General features: G+C 42.3%; 1 protein-coding gene across 1 annotated transcript; it reads left to right on the top strand.

The window, feature by feature from the left end:
- The first annotated feature begins 2,076 nt into the window (after window positions 1–2,076).
- AGA (aspartylglucosaminidase) lies at window positions 2,077–13,129 on the top strand. Its single transcript, XM_043454368.1, has 9 exons — window positions 2,077–2,286; window positions 4,084–4,237; window positions 5,614–5,726; window positions 6,633–6,745; window positions 8,177–8,291; window positions 8,917–8,992; window positions 9,812–9,919; window positions 10,651–10,784; window positions 12,106–13,129. The coding sequence occupies exons 1-9, from the start codon at window positions 2,160–2,162 to the stop codon at window positions 12,204–12,206; spliced, it is 1,041 nt and encodes a 346-aa protein (XP_043310303.1). The 5' UTR covers window positions 2,077–2,159; the 3' UTR covers window positions 12,207–13,129.
- The last annotated feature ends 3,401 nt before the right edge of the window (window positions 13,130–16,530 follow it).

Raw genomic sequence — 16,530 nt, 5'->3', positions numbered from 1 at the left:
CTAGAAACCAAGGTAATTCTTATCAGAAGGAGAGAGAGACAGGGAGAGAAAAGGTTATTTTGCAATCTAGGCCTATGAAGAGTCTCTTTCGTAAATATTAGCAAAAAGCTAGAAAACTAAGATCATGGCATTCGGTCCCATCATGGCAAATAGATGGGGAAACAGTGGCTTTCTTCATTTTTCTTGGATCCAAAATCACTACAGATGGTGCTTGCAGCCATGAAATTAAAAGACGCTTACTCCTTGGAAGGAAAGTTATGACCAATCTAGACAGCATATTAAAAAGCAGAGAGGCATTACTTTGCCAACAAAGGTCTGTCTAGTCAAGGCTATGGTTTTTCTAGTGGTCACGTATGAATGTGAGAGTTGGACTATAAAGAAATCTGAGCGCTGAAAAAATGATGCTTTTGAACTGTGGTGTTGGAGAAGACTCTTGAGAGTCCCTTGAACTGCAAGGAGATCCAACCATTCCATCCTAAAGGAGATCAGTCCTGGGTGTTCACTGGAAGGACTGATGTTGAAGCTGAAACTCCAATGCTTTGGCTACCTGATGTGAAGAGCTGACTCATTTGAAAAGACCCTGATGCTGGGAAAGGTTGAAGGCAGGAGGAGAAGGGGACGACAGAGGATGAGATGGCTGGATGGCATAACCGACTCGATGGACATGGGTCTGGGTGGATTCTGGGAGTTGCTGATGGACAGGGAGGCCTGGCGTGCTGTGGTTCATGGGGTCGCAAAGAGTTGGACATGACTGAGCAACTGAACTGAACTGAACTGATCTGAAGAGATAACCTTAACTTGTTCCATCTGCCAGAAACACAATGATCTTTTATAAGCTAGTGGGTTTTGCATTATCATACCTGTCTCATAGCTAAAATTTTAAAACAAAAGCTATAAAAACTCTGTTTGCATCTGTCTGTACGTTTATAGTATCTATGTGTGTTATAATTGTATGAGTTTTTAAGCTTCCCAGTTTTGGCACTATTAATTTGTAAAGAGCTCTATTTTAATTGGGTTAAAGGAAAACAGTAAATAAAGTATACTCACAGAAATATAGAAACTAACTAACCAGTTTTTCAAGTTCATATGATCTAGGATAATCTTCATAAATGAAACCTAATTTAAGTTTGTTTACTTAATTAGAACAGGTCAATCTTTGAAGCTATTAGCATTAAACAAGAGTATTTTTAATTCTACCTCTGTTTACAGAGTCAAAGAAGCTCCTTCCCTCAGGTGCAGAATTTGTCAGCAAGAAACATAACTTAAAATGATTAGTTGTTTAATGTTTCCTGAAATTTCCAAAAGCAAATCTAAATCTAATTGCTAAGAACAAGTAAATTAGATACACATAAATAGAAGGTTTTAAATGAACACTCAAGGAGAATTGTTTTACAGTATGTCTACTTAGAAATAGTTCCCAGAATCTTTAATGCGCTTCAGTTCATCTTTCAACAAGGTAAAGTCTCCATTCTGCCTGTATTCAAACATTTATTAAGCACTTAATGTTGCCAGGCACAAGTAAAACACATTCAGAAATGAACAGAGGTAGCTTCTCGCCCTGGAGGAACAACAGAGCACACCTCAGCGAGCTGTATAGATAGTTGTTAATTTCTGCTTCTCCAGTTTCCCCCATTCCTTTCAGCTCAGGGATTTATAACCAGAGGACGTCCTACAAAAACCGCAGCGGAGAGACTACTGCAGGTAGGGTGGGAGAAATCTAAAATAAACCTGGTTTATAGCCGAGCCGCCCCTAACACTCAATAACCATCCCCGTATCTGCGTTTAGGAACCGCAGCGAGCACACTGTAAATTTCACAAATTGACCAACTTCAACTAATGAAATCAAGTTTAAAAGCTCCCAGGATCGTGTAAGCCAAAGCCGAACAATGTCATACTAATTTTTGGCTGAATAGTTTCCCCAAAAAAGAAAAAATAGACCTCAGAAGGACGCTAGCACCAACCAACAGCACTGTGGTTGACCTGAAAACTCCCATGGGGGCCGCGGAAACCACGGCTCGCGAGAATTGAGGATCTGGGCCCGCGCCCCAAGGGAGTGGGGGGCGGGGCGATGGGCGGGGCGCCGGGGCCACGAGTTCCGGGTTCACGGGCCGCGAGTCCGCGGCGGCCGTGACCTTTGGCGGCGGTCTGGGCGCGCAGCTATGGTGCGGAAGCCGGGTCTCCTCCTGCCGTTGCTGTTGCTGCTTCTCGGCCCAGCCCCGGCGCGCAGCATCGGCCAGCTGCCCTTGATCCTCAACACTTGGCCTTTCAGGAGTGCAACCGTGGCAGGTGCGGGGCCGAGCCGGGGGCTGCGCTGCGCGAGCTCGCGGGCGGACGGGCCGCCGCCGGCCCGAGGCCGGGAGCAGGGGGCTGGGAGCCGGGAGCCGGCCGACCTTCCGCAGCCTCCGCGCCGCGGTGTCTCCCGCGCCGCACCCTCCTCTCCGCCACAGCTGCATTTTAGGTCTTCAGCGGCGGGGTGACTCCTGTTCGGACGCCAGTCACTATTTTCCACCCTGACCTACGGCACTTAAGGCTTCTGCTCAGACTTCAGGGGCCCCTGCCCCTTCTTTTGCCTTTTATTGTCTTCGATGCTTGTGTCTCCGGTCTTCCCCACCACCTCTGCTTTCTAACCCCTGACATATCCGCAGTAACTCTCTAGTTAAGCTTGGCAAACGACCAAGTTCCCAAATAAAACATCGTCTGTTCACCTTTACTTTCTGTGCTATGTGCTGACATGCCATATTTGTCACCAGAAATATGGGGTTCCAGTCTTGGTTATATTATCATCATCCTCAGAGCTTCTCAAAAAATACACGTGCCTGGGCCCCACTTCTAGGTTTTCATTCCACTGCTTGAACCGAAACTTTTTTTTTCCCCAAGCTGCTTAAGTGATGTTGATTTGCAGCCAGCTGGGACTGAGAACGACTAAACTAATACATCACCTCCTCTAGGAAACCTGTCCTCGTTTAGCACCCTCAGACCCAGTCTGATTCAGGTGCCTGTCTTATGTGCTTTGGTAACATCCTGTACATATCATGGTTCTGTCATTTTCTTACTGTGTTCCATTCATTTCAACTCGAACTGCCTCAGGAGTTTCTTCTTCTACTCTCCCCGATTAGAGGCTACTAATAGAATTTTCTGGTGCTGAACTGGCTTTAGCATTTGATGGTGTTAAGTTTGTATGTTACAGGCAGTGCGTATGATTCAGAGAATGCGTAAACAGGCTGCAAGAAATTCTCAGTGACAAGGAGACAGAAAAGAAAGTTCATAGCCCCAGGCAGGAGACAGTTCTCTATGTTGCCTGAATTCAAGGGGGAAACTTCTCTAAATGTACTTTGAAGCCTGTTCTTTCAGTAGTAATACTTAAATTATTTACAAATAGTAGCACCAACCCGTCAAGGGATTCTGTTTTTATTGGTAAAGAAATTGACTACTGAAGACCTTCTTTCTGCCTCCCTTTTTCAGTGTGTGGGGCTCTGGAGAACATAGTTTAGTGTTAAAGGCATGGCCACTGGAGCCAAAATAAGATTTTTTCTACATTATCAGATTATTTAAAATAGACCTAATATTTTAAATAAAAATATACCTACTGAAGTAGCCTCTATCACAGCAAGTGTCCTTAACAGTACCATAACAGCAGATAATTCCAATGTGGGCTCAGGTGGATTAATTCATTAATTCAAGTACTGTGTAATTAGTATCCCCATTTTAAATAACAGGAAACCGATCCGGAGAGGTTAAGTTATTAGAATGCACCTGCCACGGTTGCATTCCTGCACAGCCCAGAATTATATAAGTATTCTTTTTTCACACACGTAGTAGAAATGGGTACTAATAAGTGAAAAAACCCTCACTTTGCATCAATAGCCGAAGCCTTTGGATTCTTCATGGTAAGAACTGTCTTACATAATTCTGTCTAAATCATTCTAACTTCTTTGTAGCACTTGATAAAAATTTCAACTTAACTGGAGTAAATGTGCAAACAATTTTTAAAATAGGCGTTTTCGTGCCATTTTTGGTCTGTTGCCTTTGGCACGGAAAAGGAAATAGGTATCTACACAAGCACTGTTGGGATTTGATCCCCAGCGTGGAAGACGTTGGCGGCCGGAGGGTCGGCCCTGGACGCGGTTGAGAGCGGCTGCGCGACCTGCGAGCAGGAGCAATGCGACGGCAGCGTGGGCTTCGGGGGCAGCCCGGACGAGTCGGCGGAGACCACGCTGGACGCCATGATCATGGACGGGTAGGGGCGCCCCGCACGGCCCTGTGCGCTCTGCGGCCTTGCTGCAGGCGGAGTCACATGTGCAGTTGGTCAGTCTTCTACCCCGGAGAAGGCAATGGCACCCCACTCCGGTGCTCTTGCCTGGAAAATCCCATGGACGGAGGAGCCTGGTAGGCTGCAGTCCATGGGGTCGCGAAGAGTCGGACACGACTAAGCGACTTCACTTTCACTTTTCACTTTCATGCACTGGAGAAGGAAATGGCAACCCACTCCAGTGTTCTTGCCTGGAGAATCCCAGGGAAGGTGGAGCCTGGTGGGCTGCCGTCTCTGGGGTCGCACAGAGTCGGACACGACTGAAGCGACTTAGCAGCAGCAGCAGCAGTCCTAATCCCAGAGCAAGATTGCACAAATATATACGGTGTTTATTCTTTTTTTAGTTTTTTTATTGGCGTGTCATTGATGTGCAGAGTAGTGTTAGTTTAGGTGTGCCGCAGAGCGAGTCAGTTACACACGTTCCTTTGTTTTCTTTTCCCATTTAGGCCATTGCTGACTACGAGTAGAGTTCCCTGTGCTAGACAGGAGGCCCTTGCTGTTTATTTTATATATAGTAGCGTGTGTATGTCAGTCTCATCTCCCAATTTATCCCTCCCCCACAATGTATAAGTTTTGATATATTTTGACGTAACCTATACTCAGTATCTTGTAATAACCTACAATGGAAAAGAATCCAAATCACTTTGCTGTAGACCTGAAACTAATGCAACACTGTAAATTAACTACACCTCAATTTAAAAATTTTTTGAAAAGAAAAATCATTATCATAAGAGAAATATCACATGAAGGTAGGTGGTCTCCTTAGAGCAGAGAGAACCTTAAAGTACAAAAACGTGTACCTGGGAAACCATTGTTTACCTGCCAGCCTTGAACCCTGTGGTTTGCCTCACCTGAAGACTTAAAGGCCCTTTCAAAAGCCAGAGCGGTGGAAAACTCAGAAGGCCAGTGCTTTGGGAGTATATGGCTAGTTGATTTTCGGTTTTTTTTCCTTAAATGTCTGAATGTGGGAATTTGTATGAACTTTTGAACGTGTTGTCGCTTCCATGGTAAGACGGTGGAGTTTAATCCTACAAAACACTATGAAAGTGAAAGAAAGAAAGTGAAGTCGCTCAGTCATGTCTGACGCTTTGCGACCCCATGGACTGTAGCCTACCAGGCTTCTCCGTCCATGGGATTTTCCAGGCCAGAGTACTGGAGCGGGGTGCCATTGCCTTCTCCAGGGGTCTTCCCGACCCAGGAGGTTGAACTCCAGTCTCCCAAATTATAGGCAGACGCTTTGAAGTAAAAAACTTGTGAACATATAAAATTACCTGAATTAATCTTACCGCGCTTGTTTCTGGCAGCACTACCATGAACGTGGGAGCAGTGGGAGATCTCAGACGAATTAAAAACGCCATTGGCGTGGCACGCAAAGTTCTGGAACACACGACACACACGCTGTTAGCAGGAGAGGCGGGTATGTTTCAACTGTGCTCCGTTACGTTGTCTCTTGGCTCTAGTCTTCACTCTGAAAAAAGGGCTCAGTATAAAATGGTGCGTAAAAGCAGACCTAAGTTCAAAGTCCAGCTGTTTTACATAACATCTGTTTAACTTCGGATAAGTTACTTCTAAATCATACTTTCTTCATCTTTAATGGAGGATTTTTTAGAAATCAGTTTATTATCAAATGAGTAATTACCGGAGGGGAACAAGGATTCAGCATCATTTCCCTTCTTGTGTTACGTTTTTATGGGTGTAAGACCTGAGAGACATATAATGACAGAAGGTGGGAACAGGAGTTTTGCTCCAACAATGGTACTTCTTTGAACACCTTCCTCGGTAAATACTAAAAATCATACCGTGATCTATAATCAAAAATCACATTTGCTACATCGTTTAATGATGTAGTGAACAACTCCAGGAGGCATCCTTCAGTTTTGCCGACGTTCAGAATGGAAAGCTACCCGACAAAACCAGGAAAAAACTCCTTCGTGGAATCAGTGGTGCCTTTGTTGGGTGTCTCAGCATTTCTTTACACGCCAGGCACTGCACCCCAGTTAGAGCCACAGAGTCACTGTTGTTCCAGGGTGTCCCTTTCTTTTTGTAAAGCAGAAGGAGCGAGATCTGGAGGGAAAGGGGAACTGTCCTCACACACATCACAAGGTGTCAGTAGATGAGCGTCAGGAAGGACATAGCAAGTGGAGACCTGGAAACCCATGCCCACAGCACTCCTCGCATCTGAGTCCTCCCTGGGCTGTCTGTGTTTCCCCCCTGGATTGTTGTGCTCCACAAGGGAGACAGCTGACCCACAGAACTTCCTGTACATACATTTTATTTAAAAGAAGACATTTAACTCATTTACGTTTTTGTTCCCAATCTCCAGCCACCAAGTTTGCCGAAAGCATGGGCTTTGTCAATGAGGATTTATCCACCAACGTTTCTCAGGCTCTTCATTCAGACTGGCTTGCTCGGAATTGCCAACCAAATTACTGGAAGGTACGTATGCATGATTTTTTAAAGTAAGTTATTTGAAAATATTGAGTGACAGTGCTTCCGCTCTCGGTCATCCACCTGTTGCCTGCAGTGTGAGTTAGCACCCCTGGTTGCTCATTGGAACCAAAGACTGGAGCCAGCTCTGAGCACAGGTGGTCTTGAAAGCTTCCTAGCCGCATCGGATCCACATCCCCGTTGGCTGTGGCTTCAGACTTAAAAGGTTTCTGGGGTAAGGGGCTGCCTCACTGCAGCCGCTCTCTGTTTCTTTGTAGCAAAAGGTTCCATGTGTTAAAAACCCAAAGTTTGGAAACCATTCATCTAAAGTATTTCTTAACAGTTTATCTATGGGAAGTATATGCTATATTTTGCCCTTATTCACCTTGAAGATTTATACTATTAGGTGTCTGTTACTAGAAAGATAATTTGTCTTCAAATCAGTGAGAAAGCAAAGAAAGTGTTAATCCTCAGTCGTGTCCGACTCCTAGTGACCCCATGGATTGTAGCCCGCCGGGCTCCTCGTCCATGCGGTTCTCCAGGTGGAGTGGGGAGCCATTCCCTTCTGTAGGGGATCTTCCCAACCTAATGATTGAACTTGGGTCTCCTGCATTGCAGGTGGACTGTTTATGATCTGAACCACCAGGACGTTAGCCTAAATCAGATTTTCTTTCCCAGTAGAGTCCTTCTCTGGAGTACCTTGGTCTCTCGTCTGCTTCTTCACCAAATCCTAATTACCTTTGAGTAACCAGGGAGTCTCTTGAAAGAGGCCACTGCTTGACACCAGGTCATGGGAGGCACCCTGTGCACAAATGGATGAGACATGAGTTGTAGGCTTCTTGCTTTAATATTAATCCAGGTCCACATGCTGAATTTATGAATTTGGATTATTTTCTTGAGCCTCTAAGATTCATAAAAGAATCTGAGAGTACAACTTAGAATATGCTCACATGAACCTAGCTTTGAAAATTGGAAGGTTTTCAAATAGATTTTGCTTTAAATCTCAGAATAACTCTTCTTTGGCCAGGGAACAGATTCTAAAATTGAAAAAATCAGGTTATATATCTGATTTCTTTGAATCCAAAAAAAAAAAGAAAATCTAATCTTAAAAATCATATCTAATCTAAAAAAGAAAATCTTTATTTATATTTGCCATTGTGCTGAGAAATGTTGGCATACACAGAGAAAAAATGGGTATCTTTTCCAGATATTATAGCTGTCTAGTCCATATTGGGTGATTCGGAGATTTGACTAGGTATTTAGCAAAATTACATCCATCTGTTCACATAAGACTTAGCTAACCTTTGGCTTTTAATTCTTACCTTTCAGTTACCAGATGTCCTTTTGGTTTCTTGCTAATGTTTAGTGATTGTACATAACCACTTGCTGATTTCTAAAATCACCCTTTCTAAAAAAATAAAACTTAAATATTATTTACAGAATGTTATACCAGATTCTTCAAAATACTGTGGACCCTACAAACCACCTGCTATCTTAAAACGAGATGGTGTCACCTATGAAAATACAGCACACAGTTACAGTCATGATACTATTGGTAATTTGTCTTCTCTACAGTTTTTATGGTTATAGTCAGTTATTTTTAATTGGTTCCTTGTAGTTTTAAATTTCTTTATTTTTATTCATGAACCAGGTGATTTTGATTAATTGCAAATTAAGGGAAAAAATACATATACACATATGCATACACACACATTCTTTTCATATCATCTGTATACATTTTGGTCAGTTACCTTATACAAAAATCTAATGATCATTCACTTGATGATTTTTAAATCTTTGTTTGATATTAAGTGCTTTAATAATTTTATGTTTACCACATTCAAATGATGTTTCCAGTCATTTCCAGTAATGTTGGAAGTTTCCATTAGTCTCCAGCAGTGATCCTCTTTGGCATAACCGCTGAAGAGACACTGAAAAGTGAGCAGTCTGAAGTGAGGAAACGGGATGCCTACAAAATGATGCCATGAAACCAGGCCATTAAAACACACAGATTATATACCACTGGTGTAATTTTCAGAATCCCCAAGATACCTGCTGTTTTCTACCTGAAATTAATGGAAGAGGATGTTTATATTGCCAATTGCTCAATTATTTGGTTTTATTTGAGGTACACTGTAGAGGTGGTACCTACAATGATATATTCTTTTTTAAATTTCTAGGCATGATCGTCATCCATAAGATGGGAAATATTGCTGCTGGTACATCTACAAATGGTATAAAATTCAAAATACCTGGGTTAGTGTTTTAAAAGAACAGATCTCGAAAACATGTATTGAATGTCAGCCAGTATGTCCTAGGTGCCTTGGGGGATGAAGAGTGTTAACAGCACAGCCCTGCCCTCACAGCTGAGTTTACTGTGAAAGAAGATACATGAGTAGCTGCTAAGTGCAAAGGAGAAGGGGTCTCAGCCAGGGCTGCAGAGTTCAGGGGTGATCAGATTAGGCTGGGATAGTCGGGGAGGCCAGAGAGAGAGGCCGGGCACCGACCCCGAGCCTGAGCCAGGGAACGGGGACATCCAGGCCAAGGCCCGAGCTGACCCGAGCCAGTACACGCCCGGGTGCAGGGCTCAGGATGGCCGGAGCAAAACTGCACATCGGTCAAGTGCAGGGAAGGAAGACCAGAGCCAGACTTCAAGCGGTCTTTAAAGATTCCTGGGCTTCTATTTCAAAGTAGCAGAAAAGCATGGAAGGTTTATTGTTAACGCAAGGAAAAGCTTGCTGAAATGCTGGCGTGTGAGCGGGAAAGCAGGAATGTTATAGATTATAGGTGAGGAAAAGCAGTTGGGACCTGTTGAGACGACGCAGGGTGGTGGTGGTGGGACAGGCGCCGTGACCCTGTGTGGGCCCCCTCCATGTGACGGGCTGCTGTCTGATCCCCGTGTAAGGAGTGCAGGGTTGTGAAAACCCAAGTGGAAAAACTAAGGAAAATCTTGCTTATCTGTATTCCGATGAAGAATTTACTTGAAGTGGTAGTCAGTGACTAAGCAGAAACATCTAAGAGAGTTTTCTGCACTTGCCTTCCCGCCCTGAATGACCATGCTGTGCCCTCCCAAAGCCGAATAGGCGACTCACCGATACCTGGGTCTGGGGCCTACGCCGACGACATGGTGGGGGCCGCGGCAGCCACGGGCGACGGGGACATCCTGATGCGCTTCGTCCCAAGGTGTGTCCTCCTCCATCTGTGACTGCAGAGAGTCGGGCGGCGATGCCGTCGGTCAGCATAGAACCTAATCATCTCTGCCGCGTGACCCAAACCTGTGTGTGGCAGAACCTTTTAGAGACCCTGCTTACCAACTCTTCACACTATCACTTACAGTCATAATCATTCAGATGAAGCATAATCATTCAAATGAAGCAATCATAGCCCTCTGAAATGGAATAGTACCTCTCACTGCGCTACACAGTTGCGAATACTTAGGATCTATTTAAATAAAGTGTAAGGCCACTGAGAACGTGAAAACTGACCACAAAAATAGAAAATGGGGTCACTATGTACCATTATTGACGGAAAGATAACCCTTATGGTTAGGTGTTTTGTTCATGCCTAGTATTCCTCCCCATTGACAGTAGCCTTGTTTCTTATTTAAAGAAACTGTACTCTATACTTTCTGACTTTAGGCTGTTATTACTAAATAACAGTTATTCAGCCAAAGCCAAATACATTACTTCTTATCTGAAATGAGTGGGTGGGTGAGCTGAAAAGACAAATGGTATCAAGATTACTTCCTTTTCTGTTGATGATTGCCACCGAAGTTAGGGGCCTCTGTTCATCTGTCTGCACTGTATTATATCAAATGTGACAATTTTGTTGGTTTTACACATGGAAACTCAAGTAATCAAACTGTGGAGTTTGTTTTTTCTGTGATACTAGAGTTTTGCCTCTGTTTAAAACAGCTATCAAGCTGTAGAATATATGAGAAGAGGAGAAAATCCAACCACAGCATGCGAAAAAGTGATCTCAAGAATCCAGAAGTATTTTCCCAATTTCTTTGGGGCTGTGATATGTGCCAACGTGACCGGAAGTTATGGTGGGTTTGATTTGAAATTCATATTTGTGTGGACCTGCAAATGTTGATGAGGATAGAGACTTTTAAATGCTGTGAGGAATTTTAGTCCTCTGCAGCAGAAACCGGGCCATGCTGAGTAGGTGTTCACTGCTGATGAGTCAAGACCCCCAAAGGGTTAAAAATGCACTTGTTGACTGGCAGTGGTTAGGATCCAGTCTTTGGCTTTTAGCTCTTAGCCTTGACATCTGTCCAAAGGAAAGTTTAGCTTCAGCTCAAGTGCATACTGAGATGGGCTAATCTAGTCAAATGCCATTTTTTGTTAGAAGTAGGTAGGGATAAATGATCTTCCCCACTTCTTTTCCGTTCATTATTTAAAGGCCTCAGTCATTTAGATCTCAGGGTTCCGAGGTACAAAATGTATTACCAATTAGTAAACTAAAGGCATTAGCAGAATTATTTTTGCACTGTATTTGAGGCATATCGTTTGCTTCATTTACTTTCCATGTGAACCTATCAGTTTCAAAGCACTTCAAGATCAACCACGGCCACTCCTCATTAGTGAGATTTCAGATGGGGAAGATACACGGCCTACTGATCAATACAACTTATTAGGTTAGACTGCTTATTATTGTGCTTTGATCTCTTACTTCCCACAGTTCAGTATTTGAAAACTTGGTGGAGGAATTCCTTATGCTTTTTTAAGTACTAAAATGCAAAAGTCAATATAAGTTATGGGGGAAAAGGCTTTACGTCTAAAATAAGTCCATTTCATCGATTCCCTCTTAGGATATAAACCTTAGAAAGCTCAAAGTTGCATTTAACAGGATGTAAAAATGATAATTATATAATTGTAGATGAATTTAAAATTGACCAGCTTCTTATGCTGAAAGTAGTGGCATTAAAAGGATGCCCTCCAGGTGTCTGAGCCAGGGAAGAAGTCACTGTTGTCTGACAGAGACCATCTTGACAAACTAGCCTCCCCACCCACGGGCATAGAAGAGTAGAAATGAACAGGGAGCCTGGGGAGGGGAGGACTATGGATGGATACAGGGAATGGACCAGTGACTAGGAAATGTACCTGAAAATTTTCTTCTGCTGAAAAAGGGTATGAAAACTTTAAAATAATGGGAGCAATGACCGCGTATGTATAGGAGCAAAACCTCAGCCCACATTGTGAGGTCTCGTGGGCAGTCAGCAGATGGGCACTAGGGTGGACACACACACTGGTATGGCCTGCCTGGACAGCAGGTTCACCATGGCCAGTGTCCGGAGCGGTGTCTACTGGTTGTAAATACGTGCATTCTACATTTAACCAAACGGCTTTCTCTCTTCTTGGCCCCAGGTGCTGCTTGCAATAAACTTTCAACATTTACTCAGTTTCATTTCATGGTTTATAATCCTCTGAAAAGTGAGCCAACTGAGGAAAAAGTAGACTGCATCTAATCCATCTTTTCTGTCAGCATCTATATTTAAAGAAGAAACAGAAGCTGAAAAGGCTACTCACTGTCATCGAATAATGTGCCTCGTGTATTCTGAACTCTGTAAAATAAGCACAAAAATAAAGTTTATGCTGAAACAGCATTTTCACTTTCTATATGTGAAAAAAAATTTTTGTTTTTACTTAAACTTTATATACCCCTGAAAATGAATATGTCCGTGTGTATTTTGTATATGTTTAATTTTAAGTGATCTCTGAATTTCTGCTCAGTGTTTCAAGAAATTTCTACTTTGGGGATTTATTTCCATAGTAATATAGTAAAGGCACAAAACGTAATCTGTATTTGGATACTTAAATAGGGAGAGCAGCCAAGATATTTAGACCCAAAGGAAAAGTAATGATGAGTCCCACCATGATATTCTCTAATTGAATTTCAGTACCTTTCCAGTAGTATGTCTCTTAATGACTTATTAGCAGTTGTACATAATATGGCCTTCTAGCCTGAAGAGGAAAGAATGCTGTTAATATTAAAGGTGCGTTGTGTTTTGCACGTATTAGAAAATGTGGGCATCTTCTGGGGAGCAGCTCCGTTGGTTTTCTTGTACTTTTTCCTCTAATGGAGCTCTCAACCTGTGAAGGTTTGTTAGCCACGAAAATCTCTAAACTTTCAGCTACAAGTATTTAGTACTGATAATTTCGTCTGCAAGTTGATTTAGGGAACTTGATCTGTACTGTGGTTTTATGACTGTCCTGTGCAGAGGCTAGCAATGAGTCAGTGGCTCTTGTCCACCCTGTTTCCTGAGTGCTCGGTCAGCAGTCTGGACAGCCCTCCTGAACTGTGCATGTGTGTGCTCATTATCATTTCTGCCCTCATGACCTTGCACATCAGGAGTCATTAATAAAGCTGTATGTACAATATTGTCCCCACCTTCAGTGTATCTGCTCTGTCTTTTTCCTACACTCATCTTAATATTTCATGGTCTTTGTAAGTTAGGGCTGGAAAGCTGTAGTTTTGAGAATGCTCTCAGGTCACCTGTGCTCAGACCTCACCACGTATCATGACTGGGGTGCCTCCTCACGGATGCCCTCCTCTCTAGCCCATCTAGTTGGTCTTAGACAAAGAGGTATGTGAAAGCTGGACTCAGCAGCTGCTGATGGAGGCCTGAAAACCAGTAAGGAAATAATCCTGCAGCCTCACACCCAGAGCAGCAGGGAAAATCTTACTTTTGTGGGTTCCCATGAGGTGTGATGACTTGCTGAAATCTCATACTGGGCCTTGGAACAGGGAGAAAGAAGCCAGATTGAAACTCAGAGTATATTTATTTATATCAAGGTGAAATGCCTGTGTTTCTTGTTTGCCATCTGTTAATATGTTAGGCAATCATGTACCACCAGAAAAATAAATTTGAAAATCTTCACAGCCTGTCACTCCCTAGCAAATTAGTTGATCCTGATTTACTCTTGTAGAACTCTGACCTGAAGTTGTTAGACATGTACATGTACACTATATGCACATAGAAAGGGGTCTATTTCTAATACCAGCATTCAAATGATTCCTTTTGGTTTCAAAAGGCAAATAATAAGCATAAGACATTTTTAATTGAGATATCATACATAGACTGTAACATACTTTTAAAGCTCATAATTTTTAATAGTTGGAAGTTCTTTTTCAGTTCAGTCACTCAGTCGTGTCCAACTCTTTGTGACCCCATGAACTGCAGCATGCCAGGCCTCCCTGTCCATCACCAACTCCCAGAGTTCCCCCAAACCCATGTCCATTGAGTCAGTGATGCCATCCAACCATCTCATCCTCTGTCGTCCCCTTCTCCTCCTGCCCTCAATCTTTCCCAGCATCAGGGTCTTTTCAAATGAGTCACCTCTTCACATCAGGTGGCCAAAGTATTGGAGTTTCAGCTTAAGCATCAGTCCTTCCAATGAACACCCAGGACTGATCTTTAGGATGGACTGGTTGGATCTCCTTGCAGTCCAAGGGACTCTCAAGAGTCCTCTCCAACACCACAGTTCAAAAGCAGAAATTCTTTTTATTAAAGTGTCATTACATCTGATACTTGGTGAATGAATTTGGAGCTGAGGACATAATTGAACTCAGTATCTTAATAGTTTAATTATCTTCATTTGAATAAAAACTGATGGCATATCTTAATTGGATGCTAATTATGAAAACAGATTAAGACCTATTTATGTCATTTTATTGGTCTTCTTTAAAAAGATTCCTAGACCTTTAAAAGTGATTTTAAAAAGACACTTAAAATTTTTGCTTGTTTTCTTGAGTATTATGCTATTTATGTGTATGTATTTGACCCTTAGGAAGTTAAAAAGATGACAAGGCCCATGAAAATTGCATGTCTACAAATTGCCTGTGCCCCATAGGTGCTATAAGATAAATCTTTTCTTACACTATCCAGGGTCAGCCAGTAAAGAAGTGCCGTATTTCAGTATTTGAAAAAGCATAGCCACTTGAAGGATAAAATCACTGCCGCATTCAACTTGGATATAATGGGGAAAGTTAAAGCTGCCATTATCAACCTATTTGCGTCCGAGTTAAAGGGACAGGAAGTGATCCAGTTCTAATGCCTGGGCAGTGCACTAAAGCATTGGTCAGCTGATTCAAACTTGTGATCTTTCTATGCTGTGCATTAGATGTAGTTGTGTATGTGTTCTCTTTAATTAAAATTTGGTTTCTAGAATGTGGATGGCAACATATGATGAGAAAATCAGACATTACAGTAGATGTGGAAAAACAAAGTTCCTTTCAATTGCTAGCAATCTGTCTCCATTTCTTTCTAACTTGTGCAAAATCCTTAAACACCATGAATGTCAAAAGGCTTCTTTCCATTCCTAAATAAAACCAATGTCACTTGTCTTGCTCTCCTGTTCCATTTACTGTAATAAAGGCTGATTAAAAATTAAACCAGAGTTCAGAATAAAAGCAATGTCAGACAATGATTCTAATGATGCTAAAGCAGTGTTGTATTGGAGACCCTTTTACCAGGAAGCCAAACCAACGCCATCAGCAGTATCTGGGAGCTAATTAAAAATGCAGGTTCTCAGACCCCACCCCAGGCCTACTGATTCAGAATCCACATTCTCTCAAGACCTTTACTGACTCATATCAATTTAGAATTTAGCAGCGCTGATGCCGAGATTCCTCCCGGAGGAGTTAGCCTCATGAATCAGAAAGAACACGACACGGGTTTGATAGCCCTAAACAGGACAACAACAACAACAAAACTGGGATTTTTTTCTGCCGCCACATTATCTATTGGAGAAATTCCTTGATGAGTCTTTTTCCACATCTGTCAAATTACGTCTATCAATACATGTGCTGTTCATAAATTATAACGCACCTACCACAGTGTCTGGCATACAACAGCAATGGGACATCTTTTCATTCCTGGCCCTTGCCCACTCTCTCCAGCAGCACCAATATCCTGTGATTCTATGGATCTCAATTCCTGTCACAGACCTCATTTCCTGCTGCCACTGCCCCCAAATAAAGAAAATAAACATAAGTGATCAAATCCTGCAAAAGTAACATCATATACTAAGAACTAAATAATTATCAGTGGCAGCAAATGGAGTTACTCCAAGCTTTGATATGCAATATCCCTCATAAATAAACTGCAGTCCTCCTCTACTAGAGTCAGTTAGACTAGAAACAATCAAGCTAACGTTTCTGTTTTTCAAATTATCAAAATGTTGCTGTTGCTTGGGGGCAAGACGTGAAGATCCTTGGAGTGTTGTCTCAAAACAGGGTGATTGTCGACCCAATTACCTATTAAGTGCTTTCCGTCTTCCAAAGTAACCCTGAAGAAATCTGTTTATTCTAAAGAGTTATTAGGGGAGAGAAATGTCTCCCAAGATATCTTTTTAAATGCTGTTCCATTGTATTTTGAAGTGATATGTTTTGTCTTTTACTGAATAGGTTATTATTCAGAAATGCTCACTTATCTTTACACTCTTCATTTTGAATTCAACTACACTGTGACTTTTTGGTAAATCTTTTATGAACAAGGTCTCCAGTGGGTCCTCTTTAATTGGTTAAAGATTATCAGCCAAGAACACTGTCAAAACTCTAGACAGTATTTCTTTTAAAAAATCATGCACAAAACTTTTCCTGGGATAAGTTGTCTGGATGCAGATAAAAACAAACCGTGCTCTTGCGCCCACAAATACTATTTGAACCAGGCTTGTCAAAACATGGAAGGCTTTCAAGTGCCCCATTAGCAGTTGTATTCTTGAACAGCTTTGCTTTTTAAAACTGAATAATTTGTGTAATGATTCTGACAAAACTGGTTGAAAGAAGGA

The sequence above is a fragment of the Cervus canadensis genome, chromosome 31, assembly GCF_019320065.1.
Source record: "Cervus canadensis isolate Bull #8, Minnesota chromosome 31, ASM1932006v1, whole genome shotgun sequence".
Taxonomy (NCBI): Eukaryota; Metazoa; Chordata; class Mammalia; order Artiodactyla; family Cervidae; genus Cervus; species Cervus canadensis.
The sequence above is the reverse complement of the archived record's forward strand: the minus strand, read 5'-3'. Positions and strand labels throughout refer to the sequence as shown.